The sequence below is a fragment of the Pan troglodytes genome, chromosome 21 (genome assembly GCF_028858775.2).
Source record: "Pan troglodytes isolate AG18354 chromosome 21, NHGRI_mPanTro3-v2.0_pri, whole genome shotgun sequence".
Classification (NCBI taxonomy): domain Eukaryota; kingdom Metazoa; phylum Chordata; class Mammalia; order Primates; family Hominidae; genus Pan; species Pan troglodytes.
In genome coordinates this window covers 41,407,712-41,434,244 of record NC_072419.2, presented here as the reverse complement: position 1 = coordinate 41,434,244, position 26,533 = coordinate 41,407,712, and the positions used below count along the sequence as shown (strand labels likewise).

At 43.6% G+C, this 26,533-nt stretch overlaps 1 protein-coding gene across 2 annotated transcripts in view; it reads right to left on the bottom strand.

Annotated features, from left to right (window-relative positions):
- Positions 1-26,533, bottom strand: part of PROCR (protein C receptor) — a 44,028-nt gene that overhangs the window by 16,303 nt on the left and 1,192 nt on the right. Inside the window, exons 2-4 of one of the 2 annotated variants that reach the window (XM_016937756.3) lie at positions 24,672-24,923; positions 23,176-23,454; positions 22,259-22,923 (exon numbers count right to left, since the gene is read on the bottom strand). In XM_016937756.3, the coding sequence (XP_016793245.1) occupies positions 22,808-22,923; positions 23,176-23,454; positions 24,672-24,923 (647 nt within the window). In that variant the 3' untranslated portion in view covers positions 22,259-22,807. Of the gene's footprint in view, positions 1-22,258; positions 22,924-23,175; positions 23,455-24,671; positions 24,924-26,533 lie in introns of those variants that run through there. The other variant, XM_009437089.5, reaches the window with a different exon arrangement.

The window sequence follows — 26,533 nt, the reverse complement described above, 5'->3', positions numbered from 1 at the left end:
ATGAGGGTTGGAATCAACTTCTCCCAAATTTCTGTTAATGTTGATACTTTTAACCTCCTCCCATGAATCATAGCTGTTCTTACTGTCATTTAGAATGGTGAATCATTTCCAGAAGGCTTTTTATTTACTTTGCCCAGATCATCCAGAGAAATCACTATCTATGGCAGCTCTAGCCTATGAAATTTTTTTTTTTTTTTTTTTTTTTTTTGAGACACAGTCTCACTATGTTGCCCAGGCTGGAGTGCAGTGGCATGATCTCGGCTCACTGCAACCTCTGACTCCCAGGTTCAAGCGATTCTCCTGCTCAGCCTCCCAAGTAGCTGGGACTACAGGCGCTCACCACCATGCCCAGCCAATTTCTGCATTTTTATTAGAGACAGGGTTTCACTATGCTGGCCAGGCTGCTCTTGAACTCCCGACCCTGTGATCTGCCCACCTCGGCCTCTCAAACTGCTAGGATTACAGGCGTGAGCCACTGCACCCGGCCTGTATTTCTTAAATAAGACTTGAAAATCGAAGTTACTCCTTGATCCATGGACTGCAGAATGAATGATGTGTTAGCAAGCATGAAAACAACCTGAATCTCCTTGTACATCTCCATCAGGGCTCTTGGGTGACCACGTGCATTGCCAATGAGTAGTAATATTTTGAAAGGAATCTTTTTTCCTGAGCAGTAGGTCTCAACAGTGGGCTTAAAATATCCAGTAAACCATGCTATGAACAGATATGCTGTCATCCAGGCCTTGTTGTTCCATTTACGGAGCATAGGCAGAGAATTCACATCATTCTTAATGGCCCTAGGATTTTCATAATGGTACATGGACATTGGCTTCAACTTAAAATCACCAGCTGCATTATCCCCTAATAAGAGAGTTAGCCTGTGCTTTGAAGCTTTGAATCCAGGCAATGAGTTATCTTTAGCTATAAAAGCCCTAGGTGGCTGGCTGGGCATGGTGGCTCATGCCTGTAATCCCAGCACTTTGGGAGGATGAGGCGGGAAGATCATGAGGTCAGGAGTTTGAGACCAGCCTGGTCAGCATGGTGAAACTCCATCTCTACTAAAAATACAAAAAATTAGGCAGGCATGGTGGTGTACACCTGTAGTCCCAACTACTTGGGAGGCTGAGGCAGGAAAATTGTTTGAACCCAGCATATGGAGTTTGCAGTGAGCCGAGATTGCACCACTGCACACCAGCCTGGGTGACAGAGTGAGACTCCATCTCAAAAAAAAAAAAAGTCCTTGATGGCATCTTCTTCCAATAGAAGACTGTTTTGCCTACATGGAAAATGTGTTGTTTAGTGTAGCCACCTTCATCAGTGATCTTAGCTCGATCTTCTGTAGAACTTGATGCAGCTTCCGCATCAGCACTTGCTGCTTCACCTTGTACTTTTACGTTCTGGAGATGGCTTCTTTCCCTAAACCTCAGGAGCCAACTTATGCTACCTTCAAACTTTTCTTCTGCAACTTCCTCACCTCTCTCAGCCTTCATAAAATTAAAGAGAGTTAGGGATTTGATCTAGATTAAGTTTTGGCTTAAGGGAATGTTGTGGCTTGTTTAATCTTCTATCCAGACCTCTACAACTTTCTCTGTATAAGCATTAAGACTGTTTCACTTTATCATTCATGTGTTCACCGGAGTAGCACTTTTTTTTTTTTGAGACAGAGTCTCACTCTGTCACCCAGGCTGGAGTGCAGTGGCACAATCTCGGCTCACTGCAAGCTCCACCTCCCTGGTTCACGCCATTCTCCTGCCTCAGCCTCCCGAGTAGCTGGAACTACAGGCACCCGCTACTATGCCCAGCTAATTTTTTGTATTTTTTTTTTTTTTAGTAGAGATGGGGTTTCACCGCGTTAGCCAGGATGGTCTCAATCTCCTGACCTCGTGATCCACCTGCCTTGGCCTCCCAAAGTGCTGGGATTACAGGTGTGAGCCACCGCGCCTGGCCTTAATTTTCTTTGAGAACTTTTACTTTGCATTTACAACTTGGCTAACCATTTGGTGTAAGAGGCCTAGCTTTTGACCTATCTAGTCTTTTGATGTACATTCCTCACTAAGCTTAATCATATCATGATTTTGATTTAAAGTGAGAGATGTATGTGACTCTTCTTTTCTTTTTTCTTTTTTTTTTGAGACGGAGTCTTGCTCTGTCCCCCAGGCTGGAGTGCAGTGGCGCGATCTCGGCTCACTGTAACCTCTGCCTCCTGGATTCAAGCAATTCTCCTGCCTCAGCCTCCTGAGTAGCTGGGATTACAGGCATCTGCCACCATGCCAGGCTAATTTTTGTATTTTTAGTAGAGATGGGGTTTCACCATGTTGGCCAGGCTAGTCTCGAACTCCTGACCTTGTGATCCGCCCACCTCGGCCTCCCAAAGTGCTGGGATTACAGGCATGAGCCACCGCACACAGTCGTGACTCTTCTTTTCACTTGAACATTTAGAGGCCATTGTAGGGTTATTCATTGGCCTAATTTCAATGTATGTTGCCTCACAGAATAGGGAGGGCCAAGAAGAGGGAGAAAGGTGAGGGAACAGCTGGTCAGTGGAGCAGCCAGACACATACTACATTTATCAACTATAGGTTTGCCATCTTATATAGGTGTGATTTGTGACACCCCAAAACAATTACAATAGTAACATCCAAGACCACTGATCACAGATCACCACATCAGATATAATAATAATGAAAAAGTTTGGGCTAAGTTCAATGGCTCACATCTGTAATCCTAGCACTTTGGGAGGCCAAGGGCAGAGGATCACTTAAGGCCAGGAGTTCAAGACCAGCCTGGTCAACATAGTGAGACCTTGTCTCTACAAAAGAAAAAACAAGTTTGAAATATTGCAAGAATTACCAGAATGTGATACAAGAGACAGGAAGTGAACATATACTGTTGGAAAAATGGCACTGATAGACTTGCCCCATAAACCTTCAATCTGTAAAATCACAATATCTACAAAACACGATGGGAAAATGAATAAAATGAGGTATGCCTGTATATGGGTCCCTTTACCTTCCCCCTGTTGTTTATAATTGTCCTATCCATGACATCTACATACATTGAAACTCTCCTAGACTGTGTTATAATTTTTTCTTTCAATGATCATAAATAACTTTATGTAAGGAGAGAAAAATAACCTAACTTTATCCAGATATATACCAATTCTGTTGCTCTTCCTTCATTTCTGTAGTTCCAAGTTTCCTTTTGGTATTATTTCACTTTGGCTTCTATTAGCATTTCTTTCAGAACAGGTGTTCTGGAGACAAATTCTTTTAGGCTTTCTTTATCTGAGAATGTTTTTATTTCACTTTTATTCTCAAAGGGAATATTCACTAGATAGAAAATTTCAAGTTGACAGTTCTTTTCTTTCAGCACTTTAAAGGTGTTAGTTATTCCATTGTCTTCTGGCTTCCATGGTCTCTGATGAAAAATCTACAGTCATAAGAATTATTGTTCCCCCATATGTAACATGTCATTTTTTGGTGGCTACTCTTAAAATTTTTTTCCTAATATTTGGTTTTCAGAAGTTTGATTAGGGTGGGTGGGGTTTTCATTGCTTTTATCCTTTTGGGGTTCACTGAGCTTTACAATTCTGTAAATTTGTATCTTTAACCAAATTTATGAAGTTTTCAGCCATCATTTCTTCAAATACTTTTCCACATCAGTCTCTTTCTCCTCTATTTCAGAAATATTGATGACACCAATATTAGAGCTTTTGATATTTTTCCACAGGTATCTGAGGCTCTGTTAATTTTTTTTTTTTTTTTTTTTTTGGAGGCAGTCTCACTCTGTTGCCCAGGCTGGAGTGCAGTGGCCCAATCCTGGCTCACTGCAACCTCTGCCTCCTGGGTTCAAGCGATTCTTCTGCCTCAGCCTCCTGAGTAGCTGGGACTACAGGTGCATGCTACCACACTGTGCTAATTTTTTGTATTTTTAGTAGAGATAGGGTCTCACCATGTTGCCCAGGCTGGTCTCAAACTCCTGAGCTCAGGCAGTCTGCTCACCTCTGCCTCCCAAAGTGCTGAGCTTACAGGCATGAGCCACTGTGCCCAGACTATTTTTAATATATATCTAAAACATCATGTTCTTTTTCTTTCTTTCTTTCTTTTTTCTTTTTTTTTTTTTTTTTGAGACAGACTCTTGCTCTGTCACTCAAGCTAGAGTGCAATGGCACAATCTCAGCTCACTGCAATCTCTGCCTCCTCAGTTCAAGTGATTCTCCTGCCTCAGCCTCCCGAGTAGCTGGGATTATAGGCGAGCACCACCACACCTGGCTAATTTTTGTGTTTTTAGTAGAGATGGGGTTTCATGATGTTGACCAGGCTGGTCTCAAACTCATGACCTCAGGTGATCCACCCACCTTGGCCTTCCAAAGTGCTAGGATTACAAGTGTGAGCCACCACTCCTGGCCAACATCACATTCTTTATTCTTATTTATTCTTGTTTACTTTTTGAATTTTTTTATTACAAAATTTTATCGGTACATAGGAGGTGTCTGATTGTTTAAAAAAATTTTTTTAATTGACAGCCTACATTACCCAGTATTCCCAGGTGGTCTCCCTCCAAATCCTAACCAGGCCTGACCCTGCCTAGCTTCAAAAATTAGACAAGATTAGGTGCATTCAGGATGGTATATCTGTAGACTGTTCATTTTTAAAATATTTTTTTCTCTATGATCTTTATATTGAATAATTTATATCGATCTATCTTCAAATTCACTCATTCATTCATCCATCTGTTATCTCCATTCTAATAATGAGCTCTGCAGCAAATATTTTTACTTCACATAATTTCTATTTGGTTCTTTTTCATAATTTCTATTTCTCTGCTAAGAACTTCTACCTTTCCATTTATTTCAAGGATGTTTAACTTTTACCTCATGGGGGATGGTTATAATAGCTACTTTAAAGTTTTTGTCAGATAATTCTAACATCTAAATAATTTGGGGATTAGCATCTATTTGTTTTCTTTTCCTTTAAACATTTATCAGTTTCTTGGTTCTTTGTATATTAAGTAATTTTGGATTGTATCTTGCCCATCTTGAGTGTTAGATTGTGGGACTCTGAGTCCTGTTTAAATTATCTGGATGGTGACTAGTTTATTTTAGCAGGCAAATAACTCAATTAGGTTCAGACTACAAGCTTTGTCTCACCTGCTGTGGGTGGTGGTTGCAGTGTCAGTTCATTTTCAGAGTCTTTGCTAGGCTGTTTGAATCTACCCCATGCCACTCTGGGGTTAGTCTGACAGTCAGATGGTGATTTATATTACAGTTGAGTTATCAAAGCCATTACCAAGCTTTCTTTTTACCAAGCACATGTGCAACTTGGTAGTGAGCTTGCAATTTCTCTTGGCTCACGTACAGATTTAAGAGATCCCTTTCTCTAGCTCTTTCCTCCCTAGAGGAACTGTCCATGATCTTAGCTAAGTCGGTCTCTCCATTTGTGCCTTGGAGTCTAACCTCTTTTATAACCTGCTCCAGGACATCACTCCAGCCACTGCCCTCTCTTTTTCCTGTGTCATCAAATTTTCCCTCTCTATTGATTATCCCTGTAAGTGTACAAACATACTTTATTATCTACCTTATTAAGAGAAAAAACTTTTCTTGATCCCATAAGCCTCCTTAGTTACTTAACCCAACACTGCTTCATATCCTTAATTAATATTCTTTTTAATATCTTACTTCTCTGTTCTTCTGTAAAACAAACCAAACTCCTCAAAAGAGTTGTTTATAGTCACTGTCTCAAATTAGTTTGTTTCTTGAGCTCATTCTAATTAGGCTTTTGTCCCTACCACACCACCAAAACTGCTGTTTATCAAGGTCTCCAGTGATATCCATCAATAACCGATTATCAGTCCTTACCTTATTCCACTATCTGCTGTATCTGCTACAGTGGTTACTTCCTCCTTAGAACACTTTTTTCACCTGGCTTCTGAGATTCCACTCTCTCAGCTCTTATCACACCTCACTGGCTACTCAGTTTTCTTTACTGGTTTCTCCTCAATTTCCAGCCTTTAAATGTTGGGGCATCCTCAGGGTTTAGTACTTGAATGTTTTCTCTGTCTAGACTATTCCTTAGGTGATCCCATCCAGCTTTATGAGTTTACATGTTATCTATATAGTGAGCTCTCAAATTTAGGTCTTCAGCCTAGACATTTCCCTCAACTGCAGACTTGTATACCAACTGCATTCTATCAGCATTTCAACTTGGATGTCTAATAAATATCAAATGTAGTATGTACATAATGAATGCATTTCCCACCAAAACCTGCTTCTTCTATAGCTTCCCCATTTCAATAAATGTCAATTATAGCCTCCAGTTGCACAGATCAAAACCTCTGAGTCATTCCTTTGTAATGTAAACTTTATTGAGGCATAACACTGATACAGGAAAGTGCTCAAATTATAAATGTACAACTTAGTGAATGTTCACAAAGTGAGCATATTGATATAGCCAGCATCCAGATTAAGAAACAGGGCAGGCCAGGTGTGGTGGCTCATGCCTGTAATCCCAGCACTCTGGGAGGCTGAGGCAGGCAGATCACGAGGTCAAGAGATCAAGACCATCCTGGCCAACACAGTAAAACCCCGTCTCTACTAAAAGTACAAAAATTAGCTGGGCGTGGTGGCATGCGCCTGTAGGCCCAACTACTCGGGGGGCTGTGGCAGGAGAATGGCTTGAACCTGGGAGGTGGAGGTTGCAGTGAGCCGAGATTGCGCCACTACACTCCAGCCTGGTGACAGAGCGAGACTCCATCTTAAAAAAAAAAAAAAAAGAAAGAAAGAAACAGGGCATTGCCTCAGAAGCCCTCATGTCTCCCTTCTAATCATTAGCTTCCCAAATGTAACCAACATCTTGGCTTCTAACACCACAGGTTAGTTCTGTGTGTCTTTGAAATTTATATAAATGTAATCATATAGTTTATACTTTTTTGTGTTTGGCTTCTTTTGATCAATATTATATTTGTGACATTCACTTATATTAAGACGTGTAGTTTAAGTTTTTCTACTCTCGTTGTATACTCCATTATGTAAATATAGTATAATTTGTTTCATTATTCTATTCTTGATGGTGTTTGGGTACTTTTTAGCTGGGGATATTACAAAGAATACTGCTATTGACAGAGCAGGAGCACTGTCATCTCGAACAAACACTGCCACTTTAAGTTCCAGCTCCCTTTCTAGCCTCGTGCATTTCAAGGAAATCACTCTCTTCTAAGTACAAATAGAAAGAGCAGACAGTAAAACACAGATAAGACAGCTTGGGTACAGAGGGAGGTGGGGGGAAAGTCTCCTGGGTAACTGCCAAACTTCACCCTCATACGATGGCCCCCAGTAAAACAGTAGGCCCTAATAAGCACATTCCTTTCCCTTCAGGTGCACTAAGATAGGGAAGCTAAAAGCAACCCGGGGGATATGCCTGCATCTGCAGAAAGATGTATGGGAACAGACACACAACTCTCCCTCCCAGATAAGCACAACAAAGAAACACAGAAGCAGTCCAAGCCTCTGATAAACTCTCCCACCCTGAATCCTTAAAAACACTTAGTCTGTAAGAGAGTGTGGCTCTGACCTAACTTGGCCAGCTGCCCCACTCAAGTTTATTCAAAATAAACCTGTCCCTGTTGACTGTCGAGCCGCCCTTCGTGTTTCTCTCTTCTTTCTTTAATTCTTACAGCTATGACTAATCTTGTGTATGTCTTTGAGTGAACATAGGTAAACGTTTCTGTTAGGCATATGCCTAGGAGGCAGATGTTCAACTTTAGTAGATACTGCGGTTTTCCAAACAGTGGTTGTTTCATATCAATTTACCTTACCAACAGCAATGTAGGAAAGTTCTATTTGGCCTGTATCCTTGCCAATACTGTCTTTTCTTTCCTTCCTTGTTTGTCTTTTTCTTTCTGACTATTCTGATGGGTAATGGGTAAGTAGTGGTATCACCCTTGTCCTTGCCACCATTATTTTTCACCCATATTATTGCCTCCTAACAGGAATGTACGAGTATCCTTGGAGGTCCCTGAGTATTTCTTTGCCTTTTAAACTTTGTTTCCCCGCATGGTAGCCATAGTGATGCTTTTCAAATGCAAGTCAAATCACGTCAGTCCTCTTCTCGAAAGCCTCCAATGCCTTTCCATCTCACTCAGAACAAATAGCAAAGTACAGATAATTGGCTTATTAGGCCCTCGGTTATTTGCCTCCTGCTCTTTCTCTTCTCTTTGCCTGTACCACTTCAGATAAACTGGCCTCCTTGTTCATGAAATAAACCAAGCTTACTCCTCAGAGCTTTTGCACTTGTTCGGTCTATCTAAATTGGCTTGTTCTTCCCCTGGCCACTCTTGCACTTCCTTCATATCTCTGCTCAACTGTCATCTTATTCCAGAGGCCTGCCCTGATTATGCTGTCTAAAACAGCAACTCAGTTATTCTCCCTTCGACCTTCCTTATTTTTCTACCTATTTCCTACTAATTATCTCTGACATTAAAAAAAAATTATTTGTTTAGGGTCTGTCCCTCCCAGTAAACTGTAGCTTCTAAGACAGACTTTGTTTTTGTTCTCTGCTATATTGCTCTATTCCCATGTCCTAAAACAGCGTCTGAACCATAGAAGTCACTCAATAATTTTCTTTTTCTTATTTAGTAATTCTAGTGACCCGACTCAATAAATTTTTTTAAATAAATGCATGAGAAATTGACAAATTGTAACAAGTCCAGAAGAACAATAGCAGGTTACTGAACTGCCACATCAAATAAGGAACCCTTGAAGAAAGTAAGATGTTTAATCTGGAGAAGAAAAGATTGCTGGGCACGGTGGCTCACGCCTGTAATCCCAGCACTTTGGGATGCTGAGGTGGGCGGATCATGAGGTCAAGAGATCGAGACCATCCTGGCCAACATGGTGAAACCCTGTCTCTACTAAAAATATGAAAATTAGCTGGGCCTGGTGGTACGTGCCTGTAGTCCCAACTACTCAGGAGGCTGAGGCAGGAGAATCACTTTAACCGAGGAGGCAGACATTGCCGTGGGCCGAGATCACACCACTGCACTCCAGCCTGGCGACAGAGCGAGACTCTGTCTCAAAAAAAGAAGAAAAGAGTTAGGAGAACAGGACCATCATCTTTGAACATATGTAGGACGGTCACATGCGGTTTTAGAGGTCAGAAGTTGGACTTGACATGCCAAATACTTCCAGTAACAGGGAGTTCACTACTCTGTGAAACAGCCAGTTCCATTATTGAATTGCTGGGTCAGAAAGTTACATTAAACTAACATTTATTTCTCTCTGACTTCCTCTCATTCATTAATCTGTTCCCTGGAATTCCACAGACCAAATCTAATCTCCTCTTCACTTGCATTTGGATGAAATAAAACACCATGTTTAAGGAAATAAGAAAAACTACAGGGCTTTTGTTTTGCTGAGAAAAATAAACATACTGAAAAATGAAAGGCTTAATAAAATAATGGGTTTTGTTGTTTGTTTGGGTGGGAAAAGGGGGCAAGGTTGTGAGAGGAAAGAGAAGGAAGAGAGAGATAAGTTCGTTGATGTTTAGAGAGATCAAGCTTAAGAAAAAGAACAGAAATGTCTAAGAATTGATTAAGCTTCTGCTGTGTGGGGTATGGTACAGCCAGGATCCCCATGAAGTAATCAGTACAATATCCCTGCATTGCGAGTTGGATCTATTTTTTGGGATATGTAGAAATCCTGATTATAGTGAGTGTGATGCAAGATTAAGGCTACCCATGAGAACCCTGTTATATGCCGGTACACATACAACAGACCATCAGATATACCAAGAGATATTAGAAGAAATAGAGTTTTGGTTTCTTTTTACTGGGTGTGAGAATAATAACGTTGCCAGGAAATGAGAATAATAACATCTATAGGAAATGATAATAATATCTGCCTTTCTTTCCTAATAAGCTTTTTGAGCATATCAATAAAATTTTTCATGACATAATAGAATAAAATGTTTCTGTGACTACAAAATTGTACAAAAAGGCGAGGGATTATTATCAGTAAAGTAAGGTGCAGATTGGATGAAATAATTTCCTTCCTCAAAACTCTTCAATTCATTCATTCATCCAGCCATTTATTGACTAACTTCTAAATTCCTGGCACTGTTGTAGATACTAAGGATACAAAGATGAACAAGGGTATTGGGGGAACCAGCCCCCGATATTTCAACGTAGGTTCTTTTCTATTTTCCCTAAGTGTCGGCTGGTCTGAGAAATAAAGGGAAAGAGTACAAAAGAGAGAAATTTTAAAGCTGGGTGTCCGGGGGAGACATCACATGTCGGCAGGTTCCGTGATGCCCCCTGAGCCGTAAAACCAGCAAGTTTTTATTAGCAATTTTCAAAGGGGAGGGAGTGTATGAATAGGGTGTGGGTCACAGAGATCACTTGTTTCAAGGGCAACAAATGATCACAAGGCAGAAGGTCAGGGCGAGATCACAAGGTCAGGGCGAAACTAGAATTATTAATGAAGTTCCATGTCCCACTGTGCATGCATTGTCATTGATAAACAACAGGGTTCAAGAGCAGAGAACCGGTCTGACTAGAATTCGCCAGGCTGGAATTTCCTAATCCTAGCAAGTCTGGGGATGCTGCAGGAGGCCAGGGTGTGTTTCATCCCTTATCTGTAACTGCATAAGGCAGACACCCCCAGAGTGGCCATTTTAGAGGCCCCCCCAGGAATGCATTCTTTTCCCAGGGCTGTTAATTATTAATATTCCTTACTGGGGAAAGAATTCAGCTATATTTCTCTTACCCATTTTTGGTAATAAGAGAAATATGGCTCTGTCCTGCCTGGCTCCCAGGCAGTCAGACCTAATGGTTATCTCCCTTGTTCCCTGAACATCGCTGTTATCCTGTTCTTTTTTCAAGGTGCCCAGATTTCAAATTGTTCAAACACACATGCTTTATGAACAACTTGTGCAGTTAACGCAATCATCACAGGGTCCTGAGGTGACATACATCCTCAGCTTATGAAGATGATGGGATTAAGAGATTAAAGTAAGGACAGGCATAGGAAATTATAAGAGTATTGATTGGGGAAGTGATAAATGTCCATGAAATCTTCACAATTTATGTTCTTCTGTCACGGCTTCAGCAGGTCCCTCTGTTCGGGGTCCCTGACTTCCCACAACACAAGGGTATTTTGCCCTAGAGGAGTAAATAGTTAACTATTGCCTATAGACTAAGTATAACTTCTTAGCATGGCATTCTTAATCTGGTACTAAAATTTGATTTCCCATAACATTTCCTTATATAACCAATATTCGGAGCAACCACATCAGACCATTTAGCATTCCCCAAACATAAGGTGCACTTTTATCCACTTTGTCTTTGTGCTATTATATCAGTCCAGAATCCACTCATTATTCATTGATTCAAAACACATGTATTGGACTCTTTCCTTGTGCCAGGCACTATGTTGGGTATCAGGAACACAGAGATAAATAAGATGTAATCTCTGCCCTCAAAGATCTTAGCCTAGGAAAGGAGAAACATCTTTCCCCTTTTCACCTACTGTAATTCTCTTCTTCAAGCCCCAGATGAAATCTATGGCCTCTGTGTAGCCTTCCCAGATCTCTTTCTTTCAGTACATAGCTTATAATTACTTTGAATCTTTTCATTCCTTCTGTGTTAAAATAAACTGCTTTGTATGCTTCTCCTTCTAGACTATCAGTTCCTGGGCAGAGATCATGTTTTACCCACTTTTGCATCCCTGCTAGCAGTTAGCACAATTCTTTGCATAAAACAGTCCTCAGCAACAGTTGGCTGAGTTGGGAAAAGAATGCGGTCCAAAACCTAAACCTCAGGCCACCTGGCAGAGATATAAAATCAAGGCACACGTGTTGAACTGAATTAAAAGATGGGGAATCTAGTAAGCCAAGCCACCCAGAAGGATACTTTTAGAATATGCCAGGGAGTCATTTGTTTACCTTTATTTCAGATTTGTTTATTTCTCTTGTAAACTCCAACTGGAGCTCTAATAGTCTGGCTGCCACATAACAGACCCAAGCCAAACATTCTAAGATCATTCCCAAAAAGAGGAATGGAACTTCTAGGACCTTTACAATTGTCCTGTCAGCCATCTGGACTTAGGAATGTAGAATCCTAGTTATCAGAGCTGGGAGATACCTTAGATATCTCAGAGATTACAAACTCCCTCTCAGAGAGGGGCACTGACTTATCTAAGGTCATGTAGCTATGAACATGTATTCACATACGTAAGCATAAGCAGATGAACCTTCCATTCACTCTTCACCCTGTGTAGAAACTCCTGGAAATGAGGATCATATCTTCTCCCTAAATGGTCAGAGTTATTCATCCCACTGTTTCCCTGATTACTTACCTCTCCTGCTTTTGGACATGGGCATAAATTTTCAGAGAATCCCTCCAAGTAGTACCTTACCTCTTTAACCTATGATTCCTAATGCATCTCATGGAATGATGTAGCAGCAATAGCTCAGGATCAGAAGTCAGAAGTCCCAAGTTCTAGTGCCAGTTCTTGTACCACATCACTGTGGAACTTTGGGCAAGCCACTTAGAGCTACCCAACATTATTTCACCATTAGTATAAGCGTGTTCAGGCCAGGTGTGGTGGCTCATGCCTGTAATCCCAGCACTTTGGCAGGCCCAGGTAGGTGGATCACTTCAGTTCAGGAATTCGAGCCTGGGCAACATGGTGAAACCCTGACTCTACAAAACAAACAAACAAACAAAACAAATTTAGGCAGGCTTGGAGGTGCATGCCTGTAGTCCCAGCTACTCAGGAAGCTGAGGTGGGAGGATCGTTTGAGCCTGCGAGATGGAGACTGCAGTGAACTGTGATCACACCACTGCACTCCAGCCTGAGTGACAGAGCAGATTTGGAGGAAGATAGATCAAACTATGGATTGAGGAAGCGCAAAGAAGGAATTGACCTAATTGTTAACATGTTTTGCAGGCCACTGACTTAAACAGCTATTGCTATTTTTTTTCTTTTTTTTTTTTTTTCTTTTTTTTTTGAGACAGAGTCTTGCTTTGTTGCCCAGGCTGGAGTGCAGTGGCGCAATCTCCACTCACTGCAACCTCCGCCTCCCAGGTTCACGCCATTCTCCTGCCTTAGCCTCTCGAGTAACTGGGATTATAGGCACGTGCCACCATGCCCAGCTATTTTTTGTACTTTTTTTTTTAGTAGAGACAGGGTTTCACCATGTTAGCAAGGATGGTCTCGATCTCCTGACCTTGTGATCCACCTGCCTTGGCCTCCCAAAGTCCTGGGATTACAGGCATGAGCCACTGTGCCTGGTCAGATTGCCTATTCTGGATGTTTCACATGTGTTGAATCATATAATACCTGGTTCTTTGTGACTGGCTTCTTTTACTTATCATTTTTTTTTTTTTTTTTTTGAGATGGAGTTTCACTCTTGTTGCCCAGGCTGGAGTGCAATGGCGCGATCTTGGCTCACCGCAACCTCCGCCTCCTGGGCTTAAGCGATTCTCCCGCCTCAGCCTCCCGAGTAGCTGGGATTACAGGCATGTGCTACCATGCCCAGCTAATTTTCTATTTTTAGTAGAGGCGGGGTTTCTCCATGTTGGTCAGGCTGGTCTTGAACTCCTGATCTCGTGATCCACCCGCCTCGGCCTCCCAAAGTGTTGTGATTGCAGGCGAGAGCCACTGCTCCCAGACTACTTGTCATGTTTTTAAGGCTCATCCGTGTTGTAACATGTGTCAGTACCTCATTTTCATGGCTAGATAATATTCCATTGTATTAAAATACTACATTTTGTTTCTCCATCAATTAACAGACATTTGGATTATTACCATTTTTGGCTATTAGGAATAATGCTTCTGTGAACATTCATGTACAAGTATTTGCATGGATGTATGTTTCAATTTTCTTGGGTATATACTAGGAGTGGACTTGCTGGGCCACACAATAACTCTATGTTAAACTTTTTGAAGAACTGTCAAATTGTTTTCCAAAGTGCTATACCATTGCCACCAGCAATGTATGAGGGTTCCAATTTCTTCACATTCTTGCCAACACTTGTTATTGTCTGTCTTTTTTCCTATAGCCATTCTTTTTTTAATTTTATTTTTCCATAAGTTATCGAGTTACAGGTGGCATTTGGTTACATGAGTAAGTTGTTTGGTGGAGATTTGTGGCACCCATCACCCAAGCAGTACACAATGCACCATATTTGTAGTCTTTTATCCCTCACCCCCCTCCCACTCTTTGCCCCAAGTCCCCAAAGTCCATTGTATCATTCTTACACCTTTGCATCCTCATCGCTTAGCTCCCACATATCAGTGAGAACATACGATGTTTGGTTTTCCATTCCTGAGTTACTTCACTTAGAATAATAGTCCCTAATCTCCTCCAGGTCATTGCAAATGCTGTTAATTCATTCCTTTTATGGCTGAGTAGTACTCCATCATATATATATATACCAGAGTTTCTTTATCCATTCATTGATTGATGGGCATTTGGGTTGGTTCCACGATTTTGCAATGGTGAATTGTGCTGCTATAAACTTGCGTGTGCAAGTATCTTTTTTGAATAATGACTTCTTTTCCTCAGGGTAGATACCCAGTAGTGGGATTGCTGGATCAAATGGTAGCTCTACTTTTAGTTTTTTAAGGAATCTCCACGCTGTTTTCCATAGCAGCTGTACTAGTTTACATTCCCACCAGCAGTGTAGAAGTGTTCCCTGATTGCTGCATCCACGTCAACGTCTACTATTTTTTTATTATTTGATTATGGCCATTCTTATGGGAGTAAGGTGGTATCGCTTTGTGGTTTTGATTTGCATTTTCCTGATCATTAGTAATGTTGAGCATTTTTTCATGTTTGTTGGCTATTTGTATATCTTCTTTTGAGAATTGTCTATTCATCTCCTTTGCCCACTTTTTGTTGGGATTGATTTTTTTTTTTTTTTTGTCTTACTGATTCGTTTGAGTTCATTGTAGATTCTGGATATTAGTCCTTTGTCAGATGTATAGATTGTGAAGATTTTCTCCCACTCTGTGGGTTGTCTGTTTACTCTGCTGACTGTTCCTTTTGCCGTGCAAAAGCTCTTTGGTTTAATTAGGTCCCAGCTATTTACCTTTATTTATATTGCAACTGCTTTTGGTTTTTTTGTCTTGAAATCTTTGGCTAAGCCAATGTCTAGAAGGGTTTTTCCAATGTTATCTTCTAGAAATTTTATAGTTTCAGGTCTTGGGTTTAGGTCCTTAATCCATCTTGTGTTTTTTTCTTTTTTGTGACAGAGTCTCACAGTCTCGCTCTGTCACCCAGGCTGGAGTGCAGTGGCATCATCTCAGCTCACTGCAAGCTCCACCTCCCGGGTTCACGCCATTCTCCTGCCTCAGACTCCTGAGTGGCTGGGACTACAGGCGCCCGCCACCACGCCCAGCTAATTTTTTGTATTTTTAGTAGAGATGGGCTTCACCGTGTTAGCCAGGATGGTCTCAATCTCCTGACCTCGTGATCTGCCCGCCTCGGCCTCCCAAAGTGCTAGGATTACAGGCGTGAGCCACCACGCCCAGCTCCTTAATCCATCTTGAGTTGATTTTTGTATGAGGTAAAAGATGAGGATCCAGTTTCGTTCTTCTACCTGTGGCTAACCAATTATCCCAGCACCATTTGTTGAAAAGGGTGTCCTTTCCCCACTTTATGTTTTTGTTTGCTTTGTCAAAGATCAGTTGGCTATAAGTATTTGGGTTTATTTCTGGGTTCTCTATTCTGTTCCATTGGTCTATGTGCCTATTTTTATACCAGTATCATGCTGTTTTGGTGACTATGGCCTTATAGCATAATTTGAAATCAGGTAGTGTGATGCCTCCACATTTGTTCTTTTTGCTTACTCTTGCTTTGGCCATGTGGGCTCTTTTTTGATTCCATATGAATTTTAGAATTGTTTTTTCTAACTCTGTGAAGAATGATGGTGGTATTTTGATGGAGATTGCGTGAATTTGTAGATTGCTTTTGGCAGTATGGTCATTTTCACAATATTGATTCTATCCATCCTCCTATAGCCATTCTTGATGGTATGAAGTGGTATCTCATGGTTTTGATTTGCATTTCCATAATGACTATAACGATGTTGGGCATCTTTTCATGTGCTTATTGGCCACTGGTGTATCTTCTTTAAGAAATGTCTAAAATTTACTCTGCTTTTTCCTATTTTCATTATTGAATCTGTTCTGTCTATCTTTCCTATCTGGGCATGGTCATATCTCACCAATTCACAAATACCATGTTTCTCCCCTAGATTCCTCTGATTCCTGCAGTTTTAGTAGAGGAGAGAAAGCATAAATCCTAGAACACAAAGGCATGGGTTTGAATCCTAGCTCTGATACTATATTAGTTCATTCTTGTGCTGCTATACTGGAATACCTGCAAGTGGCTAATTTATAAAAGAAAAGAGGTTTATTTTGACTCACACTTCTGCAGGATGTACAGGAAGCATGGCACCAGCATCTTCTTCTGGTGAGGCCTCAGGAAGCTTTCAATCATGTTGGAAGGCAAAGGGGGAGCAGGCATATAAGATGAGACAGAAGGAAGCAAGAAAGAGGAGGGGAGGTCTCAGATCCTTTTAAACAACGAGATCTCATGTGTAATCTAACTGAACAAGAACTCACTCAACACTAAAGGATGGTGTTAAGCCATTCATGAGGGATCTGCCCCCATGACCCAAACACCTCCCATTATGCCCATCTCTAACAATGGAGGTCACATTCCAACATGAGATTTGGAGGGACAAAACATCCAAACCATATCAGTTATTAACTTTCTTATTCTCCCTAAACATGTCTCCTAATCTAAAATGATTATATCTATCTTACAAGACCAAAGAGAGTATTAAATGATAAACGCAAGTTACAGAATTCCAAAAACTATATAGCAATAATGTAAATGATAGCTACAAGAGTAAATCAGAGCATAACATTTTTCTTTCTTTCTTTCCTTTTTTTTTTTTTTTTGAGATGGAGTCTCACTCCGCTGCCCAGGCTGGAGTGCAGTGGCATGATCTCAACTCACTGCAACATCTGCCTCCTGGGTGCAAGCTACTCTCCTTCCTTAGCCTCCTGAGTAGCTGGAACTACAGGCATGCGCCACCATGCCTGGCTAATTTTTGTATATTTAGTAGAGACGGTTTCACCATGTTGGCCAGGCTGGTCTCGAACACCTGACCTCAGGTGAACTGCCCACCTCAGCCTCCCAAAGTGCTGGGATTACAGGCGTGAGCCACCATGCCCGGCCACATAACATAACATTTTTATTTGTGTGTTTCTTCTAGTTATACAATGCATCTTGCCTTGTGTTGTTCTTTTTTGTATGTTTTATCTTCCCAAGAAAAGACTGGGCTCCTTGAGAAGGATCATATCCTAATCGTTTTGTGTCTTCCAAAGTACATAACATAAAGCCTTCTATATGGAAGTTTCTGACAAACATTTATTAAACGAGTAAATAAATTAATGATGTGAGATATAGTGAACATTTATGGGTTTTTGTTGTTTTTGCTTTTCTATTTTATTTTTCTTTTGTTCTGTTTTTTGAGCCCAGGAGGTTGAAGCTGCAGTGAGCCATGATCGTGCCACCAATTCCAGCCTGGGCAACAGACCAAGAGTCTGTCTCAAAAAAAAGATAATATTTGTAGAGTTAGTAAATACAGCAGTGGCTACTGATCTCCAGGCTTCTCATTCCATCAATTCTTTAAAATCACCTGTACCTGTTTTGGTTGCCCAGCATCTGAAATCTCTTCCTCTGTGTGAGTCTTAATGGGAGACAGGTTCTCACCTCCCACAAGAGAAGTCAAAGGTATCTAAAGTTTTCCTTTCCCCCCCTGCACTTGCAGCTAAGGCAAAAGCAACATGATCAAGGCTTGGTCATTTGGCTGCTTCCACTCAGGATATTGACTCTTGAACAAATGATGTAAAGACACAGGGTCAGAGGAGAATTCCTTTAATATGGCAGCAGCATTGGTGATGGAGGTAGTGCTTCCAGCTGTGGCATCCTTAATACCATTCCTGTGGTGTGACTTTGGCTGTGGTCCCTGGTTCTACTTTCTGAGCTTGATTATCTGGCTTTCCCATCAACTCTGAGGATTACTTAATAACCTTCCAATATACTTATTTTCCCCTTAAGTTGGCAGAATTGGTTTCTGTTGCTTGCAACTAATAATCTTAGCATACCTCTGGAGTAAGGATTTGGGGAGAATGAGAAAGCAGGAGGCGTTCCGTTTTTCCTTTATGAAATTTCTTTGTAAACTTCTCTGTTATTGCTGTTGTTGTACCACTTCCGTCATTTAAAAATATGCTTTTAAAATAAATAATCTAGGGCACAGTGGCTAAAGAGAAATGGTAGAAAATAAAATTTGAGGGGCCGGGCACAGTGGCTCACGCCGGCAATCCCAGCACTTTGGGAGGCCAAGGAGAGCAGATCATGAGGTCAGGAGTTCAAGACCAGCCTGACCAATATGGTGAAACCCCGTCACTACTAAAAATACAAAAATTAGCCGGGCGTGGTGGCACATGCCTGCAATCCCAGCTACTCGGGAGGCTGAGGTAGGAGAATAGCTTGAACCCAGGAGGTGGAGGTTGCAGTGAGCAGAGATCGCACCACTTTACTCCAGCCTGGGTGACAGAGTGAGACTCCATCTCAAAATAAAATAAAATAAAATAAAATAAAATAAAATTAAATTAAAATAAAATTAGAAAATTAGGTTGGGGCCACATTGTGCAAGGCCCTGAATGTCATTTTGAGGATTCTGAATTTAACTCAATGAGAAATTTAAAAAACAGTCCAGGCGTGGTGGCTCATGTCTGTAATCCCAGCACTTTGTGAGGCCAAGGCGGGTGGATCACTTGAGGTCAGGAGCTCAAGACCAGCCTGACCAACATGGTGAAACCCCGACTCTACTAAAAATACAAAAAATTAGCCGGGCGTGGCGGCACATGCCTGTAATCCCAGCTACTCGGGAGGTTGAGGCAGGAGAATTGCTTGAACCTGTGAGGCAGAGGTTGCAGTGAGCTAAGATCACACTACTGCACTCCAGCCTGGGTGACAGAGAGAGACTCTGTCTCAAAACAAAACAAAACAAAAAAACAAAAACCAAACAACAACAAAAAACGGAATAATGACACAATTAGATCTGTGTTTCTTACTGCCATGTAGAAGATGAATTAAAATATGGAGAAATTAGAGACAATTTCTTAGGAGGAGGCTGCTGCCATGGTCCAGACAAGATTGAGAAAATTTCTCAATTTTGAAAGAGAGAGAGACACACACACACAAGTTGGGTTATCTGGAAGCAGAGGCTGAGACAGAGTTTGAGGTGCAAGATGCTTACCAGGGGGAAGAAGTAGGGCTAAGCTAAGAGAGAAGTCAAACGGCAATGCAGATCTGACAAAGACCCAGCCTCCCTGGCAGGGAGCTCTGGAGTGAATATTTCCAGCCCTGGCCAGCCCTTGTCAATCCAACCTATTCTCAGAGTTGTCCTGCAGTTGGCCAAAATGACCGAACTTTTATACCCCTGCCTTGCTTAGGCACCGAGTGAGGGCAGCCCTGGGATGGGCATGATCTTGTGCAGGACTGTCCTCTACAGCTGAGGCAGACATTGAAAGAACTGAAGCAGGCGGAAGCTATCTGCTGGCTATTCCCCCTATAGCTGAATGGCAAGTCTTTTTTTTCTTATTTATTTATTTATTTGAGATGGAGTTTTGCTCTTGTTGCCCAGGCTGGAGTGCAGTGGCGAGATCTCAGCTCATTGCAACCTCTGCCTCTTGGGTTCAAGAGATTCTCCTGCCTCAGCCCCTGCTAGTAGCTGGGATTACAAGCGTGCACCACCGCGCCTGGCTAATTTTTGTATTTTTAGTAGAGACAGGGTTTCGCCACGTTGGCCAGGCTGGTCTCCAACTCCTGACCTGAGGTGATCCCCCCACCTCAGCCTCCCAAAGTGCTGGGATTACAAGCGTGAACCATCATGCCCGGCCAACAGGAAGTCTTTCTTTGGAGGTAGAACTGGATGGTACACCTTCATGTTTACCACAAAGAAAGAGAGGAATTATGATATCTTGAACAAAAGCAATGGGGTAGAAAGGAGTGAATGTGTTTTATAGATACTGTAATTGGTAGATGGGGATAAATAAGAGGGAGTAAATAAAGGTTAACACTGAGTTCTCTCCACTTACATGATTTGATGGTTATTCTGTTATCCATTAATGAACAGTAAACATCAGAACTAGAGAGAGCAGATTTGGGGAGATAGATAATAAATTTGATTTTGAACATGTTGATTTTGAAATGTCTACAGAACATTAAGGTAGAGATGATTTTAAAGAATCAATGCAAATGAGAGGTCTGGAGATCAGAAGCCACTGCTGTATTTACTGACTATACATATACTATCTTTTTTTTTTTTCTCGGTCTGTTGCCAGGCTGCAGTGTGGTGGCACGATCATGGCTCAATGCAGCCTCAACCTTCTGGGCTCAAGCAATCCTCTTACCTCAGCCTCTTGAGTAACTGGAACTACAGGCCCACACCACCATGCCCAGCTAATTTTTTCTATTTTTTTTGTAGAGACAGGGTCTCACTATGTTGTCCAGGCTGGTCTCAAACCCCTGAGCTCAAGCAATCCTCCTGCCTCTGCCTCCCAAAGTGTTGGGATTACAGGTGTGAGCCAGTCATTGCGTTTGGCTTTTTTTTTTTTTTTTTTTTTTTTGAGACAGAGTCTCACTCTGTCGCCAAGGCTGGAGTGCAGTGGCGTGATCTCGGCTCACTGCAAGCTCTGCCTCCCGGGTTCACGCCATTCTCCTGCCTCAGCCTCCCGAGGAGCTGGGACTACAGGCGCCCGCAACCATGCCTGGCTAATTTTTTGTTTTTGTTTAGTAGAGACAGGGTTTCACTGTGTTAGTCAGGATGGTCTCGATCTCCTGACCTTGTGATCCGCCCGCCTCGGCCTCCCAAAGTGCTGGGATTACAGGCATGAGCCACCGTGCCCAGCTTGCGCTTGGCATATTATTTTACATATATACTTTTATTTAATACTCTTCATGCCTTTATGAATTGGGTATTGTTTTTCTTATACCCTTTGGTATATTTTATTAATACCATTTGGGAACAAAAAAAACTGAGACTTGAAGAAGTTAAATTTCTAGTTCAAAGAAGTAAAACTTAAGTCTGATGACAAAACACATACTCTTTTTTTTTTTTTTTTTTTTTAGAATTAAAAAAAAAAAAAGAATCTCACTCTGTTGCCCAGGCTGGAGTGCAGTGGTGTGATCTCAGCTCACTGCAAACTCTGCCTCCCGGGTTCAAGTGATTCTCCTGCCTCAGCCTCCCAAGTAGCTGGGATTACAGGCGCGTGCCACCACACTTGGCTAATTTTTGTATTTTTAGTAGAGATAGGGTTTCACTGTGTTGGCCAGGCTTGTCTTGAACTCCTGACCTCAAGTGATCCTCTCGCCTCGGCCTCCCAAAGTGCTGGGATTACAGGCGTGAGCCACCGCGCCTGGCCGACAAAACACATGCTCTTAAAGATAAAATTATATTGCTTCTCCATGGAAACCACAGGTAGATAGTATTTGCAGCCATGAAGGTCAGTAGGTCACCTAGAAAGGGTATAGTTCAAACAGGAACAAAAGGAACCAAAAAATGGAATTCTAAGGAAGCCAGCATTTCCAGGGTGAATCGTGTAAGATGACATAGTCAAAGGGATTGAAAAAAAGTAGACAGAACAGTTTTAAAAATTGAAGTATGGTATCTCAGAAGTTAAGGCAAAAAGAGAGTTCTAGTCCGCAAATTTGCAGATACCATGTAGGGTGACGGTTTGACAATTAGAGGTTACTGGTGATCTTAGAGTAGTTTATAGAGAAGTCAGATTGCACTGGGTCTAAGAGTGAGTGAGAAGACCAGGCGCAGTGGCTCACGTCTAATCCCAGCACTTGGGGAGGCCGAGGTAGGCGGATCACGAGGTCAGGATGGCCAACGTGGTGAAACCCCATCTCTACTAAAAATACAAAAATTAGCTGGGTGTGGTGGCATGCATCTGTAATCCCAGCTGCTTGGGAGGCTGAGGCAGGAGAATTGCTTGAACCTGGGAGGCAGAGGTTGCAGTGAGCTGAGATCACACCATTGCACTCCAGCCTAGGCAACAGAGCAAGACTCTGTCTCAAAAAAAAAAAAAAAAAAAAGAGTGAGAAATAGGGAAGCAGAAGAAATGGGTATAGGTTACTTTTCCAGAAATTTTGCAAAGTGGAGGAGATAACAATGCCTTAAATATAAGAAATTTATTAATATTATTAATTGATTAATAATTGATCACTGCCATATGACTTGGATTTTACATTTCCACCACTTCTTCGTGTTACTTCTTTCTACCCTATTATACCAGCGTCCCATCCCAAGTCTGACACACCTGGAAGTATTGAATGTTGTATTTTGATTGTGGATGACTTGTTTATTTGGTTATATCTTTTGAACGCCTCAGGTGATTCTGCCTGTCTTTGGAGGATGGGCCATAGGCTTCCTGCCCCAACTCCATTATCTGTTTTCCACAAAGATAGATAAACATTCACTTATCACACTAATTCAGCAAAGCATACACGTTCTTAGGTTCTTAGCAAACCAAGTACTTTGTCCACCTCTCCTCTCCATCTCCCCTCCCTCAAATCTTCAGTGGGCAGATGTGGGAGAAGAAAGGAGCTGTCACTCCAAACCTTCTGGTGTTTCAGTTGGGGAGTCTGGCTTCACAGTGAGCTGAAACTTTCCCTTGCCAGCCTCCATCAATCCAGCCCCTTCTGAGGGGGCTGGAGAGTAATTAACATCGCCGTCCACCTGTGCACAGGAAGATGCCTACAGCCACACCAGCAATGATGAAACTGCCCACCAGGATGCCCAGGACCAGCGAAGTGTAGGAGCGGCTTGTTTGGCTCCCTGCAGAACATGCAAAGAGTTAGCCCGAAGAATAGGCCCCCCAAGGAGTCCATGATTTGAGTCAAACCCCAAAGCGTTTCTGCCCCAGAGGAAAGGGACCTGTTTACCAACTGACTGAAGCTGCGTGTGTTCTGTCCCGAACCCCCAGCTGTGGGCCTCTTGTTGCTCTAGGCATCCATCCTTCAGGTCCATCCATTTGTCTGGAACCCGCCCTCTCCCCAGCTTGCAGGCCTGGGCCCCGTCCCATCATACCTTTCGTGTTTTCCGCGGAAATATGTTTCTGCACATACTGCACACAGGTGTCCTCCAGGAATTCCCGCAGTTCATACCGAGTGCGGTTGTAGGCATTGAGCTGCTGCAGGGTGAAGGTGACCACTCCGGAGGTGACCTGGGTGTCTGCCTGCCACAAGGCTCTCTCCGGCCGGAAACTCACAAAGGAGGTCCCATTCACAGCCACTTCGAAGAAGACATGGGGTCTAGAGCCCTCGGGAGGCAGCTCACAGCCCAGGAAGCAGCGGATGGTCAGAGGAACTGTGGATAGACAGTCAGGGTCAGGGGACTGTGCAGAGAGGGTGCCAGGTGTGGGGCGAGGCCCACCAAGGGGAAAAGAACATGAGAAGGCAAGAGTCAGTGCTGTGAGGAGAGGGGAGTCTAGGTCAGGGAACTATGGGGAGAAGGGCCTGGGGCTGTGAGGAGGGGTTTGGGGTTAGACTGTTAGAGGCTAAGAAAGAAGGGGCCAGGGACTGTGATGAAAAAAGGGAATTGTCAGGCCTTGTTCAACTGTAATAGAAAAAAAAACAGGGGGTGAGGCTGGGGCAGGGGCGGCAGCTCACGCCTGTAATCCCAGCACTTTGGGAGGCCAGGCTTGTGGATCGCCTGAGGTCAGGAGTTCGAGACCAGCCTGGCCAACATGGCGAAACCCCGTCTCTACTAAAAATACAAAAAATTAGCCGGGCGTGGTGGCGAGCTCCTGTAATACCAGCTACTTGGGAGGCTGAGGCAGGAGAATCGCTTGAACCCGGGAGGCGGAAGTTGCAGTGAGCCAAGATCGCGCCACTGCACTCCAGCCTGGACGACAGAGCAAGACTCCGTCTCAAAAAAAAAAAAAAAAAGTGGGTGGGGTGGGGGACTAGGAGAGAAAGGAGTTAAAGGCCATGATGGTGGGGGAAGGGGGACGGAGTGATGCTTTGAGAAAAGAAACTGGGGTCTTTGAGAAGAAGGAGTTAGGGTTGTGACGGGGAAGGAGTGGGGCTTTGAGAGAAGAACTTGGGGTCTTTGAGGGAAGAGTTCGGGTCATGAGTGGAGCTAAGAGCGAAGTCATCAGCTTGTATGAGGAGAAGTGGCTGGAGGGTGGAGGGTGAAGTGCTGGGGGCTGTGGGAAGGGAAGGACGGAGATCTATGAAGAAAAGGAGTTGGAGGACTGTGAGGCGAGGGGTGAGTTTTCTGGGGACCTTCGACGTCACGGTGTCAGGGCCTTCCAACAGGGTCTATCCCAAGAGGTTATGCCAGCAGGACGACCGCCCGAGTCGGGGCTTTCTTAGCGGGGACAACTGCCTCTCTCCAGCCCCCACCCAGCAATCTTCAAAGGCCCAGGCGCCACCGAGCTCCAGTGGCTGCCGGGTCCCTGCAAGCCCCAGCCCGCCCCCACCCGCCAGGCCCCGCCCCCACCCGCCAGGCCCCGCCCCCACCGCCAGGCCCCGCCCCCACTAGCCCCGCCCAGACCCCGCCCCCGCTGCGCGCCTACTCACAGGCCAAGGTCCGCTCCTGGTGCACCAGGCGCACGAGGCCGTGGAACTGGAGCAGGTAGGACTGCAGGCCACTCTGCGTGCGCGCCCAGCTCTCGGGCTCCTGCAAGGGCTGCAGCTGGATGATCGTGGTGTTGGTGTCTGGGCCTTCCAGCACGTGCGTTAGGTGTCCCCCCAGCGACGCGTTGCCCTGGTACCACACGTGATAGGGGTCGCGGAAGTAGGAGATCTGGAGCATATGAAGTCTTTGGAGGCCTGCGGGCAGAGTCAGCTTCAGCCTGGGCCGGCGTGGGAGGGGGCGGCGGGCAGCGGAAGATAATAACCCCCTACCTCGAGGCTGGCCGCCCGCCTTCTCGACCCTTCATAAACTATAATGTGCCCTCCCACCGCTTCTCCCATTTGACGCTCACATTAACTCTGCCAGGAGGACAGGACAGGGATTATTATCTCCGTTTTACAGATGAGGAAACTGAGGCCTGCAGTGGAAGAGACACTCCTTTCTGCCTCCTTTTTCACCCTCGGCTCTCCCTCCCCCCGTTTCCTGTTAACCAACGGAACAAATGGTTAACAAATCCTGACCTGAATAAAATCCCAATTCCATTGCCTGTTCTCCGTCTCCTCTTCCACTGCCCTGATTCAGGATTCATCCGTCTCATCTAGACTGGGGTAGTAACTTTCTACTTCATCTCCCCGTTCTCTATTCTGACCTCCACCTGACCCAGGGATGAGATCATGTCCTTTTCCTACTTAAAATCTTCCAGTGCCATAACCCCCTCCCCTTCATTAATCAAAAATAATCATAGCCAATGTCGATTAAGTGCTTATTATAACCTGGGCAATGGGCTTTACATACATTATTATCTTTGTGCTTAATGCACAGCTTAATGCAATAGTGGCTTAATGCAATAAGCTACTATTATTAACCCCAGTCTACATGGGAAACTGAGACAGAGATAGTGTAGCAGAGCCAAGGTTTGCACGTAGGCAGTCAAGTCCAGCACTCAGCCATTCTGCTACACTGCCTCCCCACAGGGTCAAGTCCAGAGTCTTTAGCCTGGCATTCAAGGCTGCTAGAGACCTGGCCCCTGCTGCCTTTTCTGGCCGCTTCCCGCTGCTTATATATCAAACTAGTTGGGGTTCCTCATGCTGCCTTTGGCTGACACATGAATAGCATGTCAGGATTGCTCTGCCTCCCTTTTTCTGCCTGGCGAAGTTTATTCATGATTTAAGACCCAGCTCAGAGACTGGGCACGGTGGCTCATGCCTGTAATCCCAGCACTTAGGGAGGCCGAGGCGGGCGGATCACTTGAGGTCAGGGATTCAAGACCAGCCTGGCCAACATGGCGAAACCCCATCTGTACTAAAAGTACAAATATTAGCCAGGCGTGGTGGTACATGCCTGTAGTCCCAGCTACTCAGGAGGCTGAGGCAGGAGAATCGCCTGAACCTGGGAGTTGGAGGTTACAGTTAGCTGAGATTGTGCCACTGCATTCCAGCCTGGGTGACAGCACAAGACTCCATCTCAAAAAAAAAAGAAAAGCGAAGAAAAAAAGACCCAGCTCAGTTGCCCTCTTCTTGGAAATTTTTTTCTGATGCCCCACGAGACACAGTGTGTCTGTTTCAGTGACCCCAGACCACCATATATTAGTGTGTATCTCACGGGATACTACCTGACTGTCTCCAAACACACACAGGCCACACTGGACTCCTCTAGGCTATGGAACCATGCTTGGTAATCTCTGCTTCCTACACCCAGAAAAGAGGCTGGCACAGAGTTGATGCCCAGAGCACATTTGGATGAGTCCAGAGTTGTAAATCTGTGTGTGTGAGTGGGTCCTGTCTGTGTTTGCATTTGAGAAGTTGTG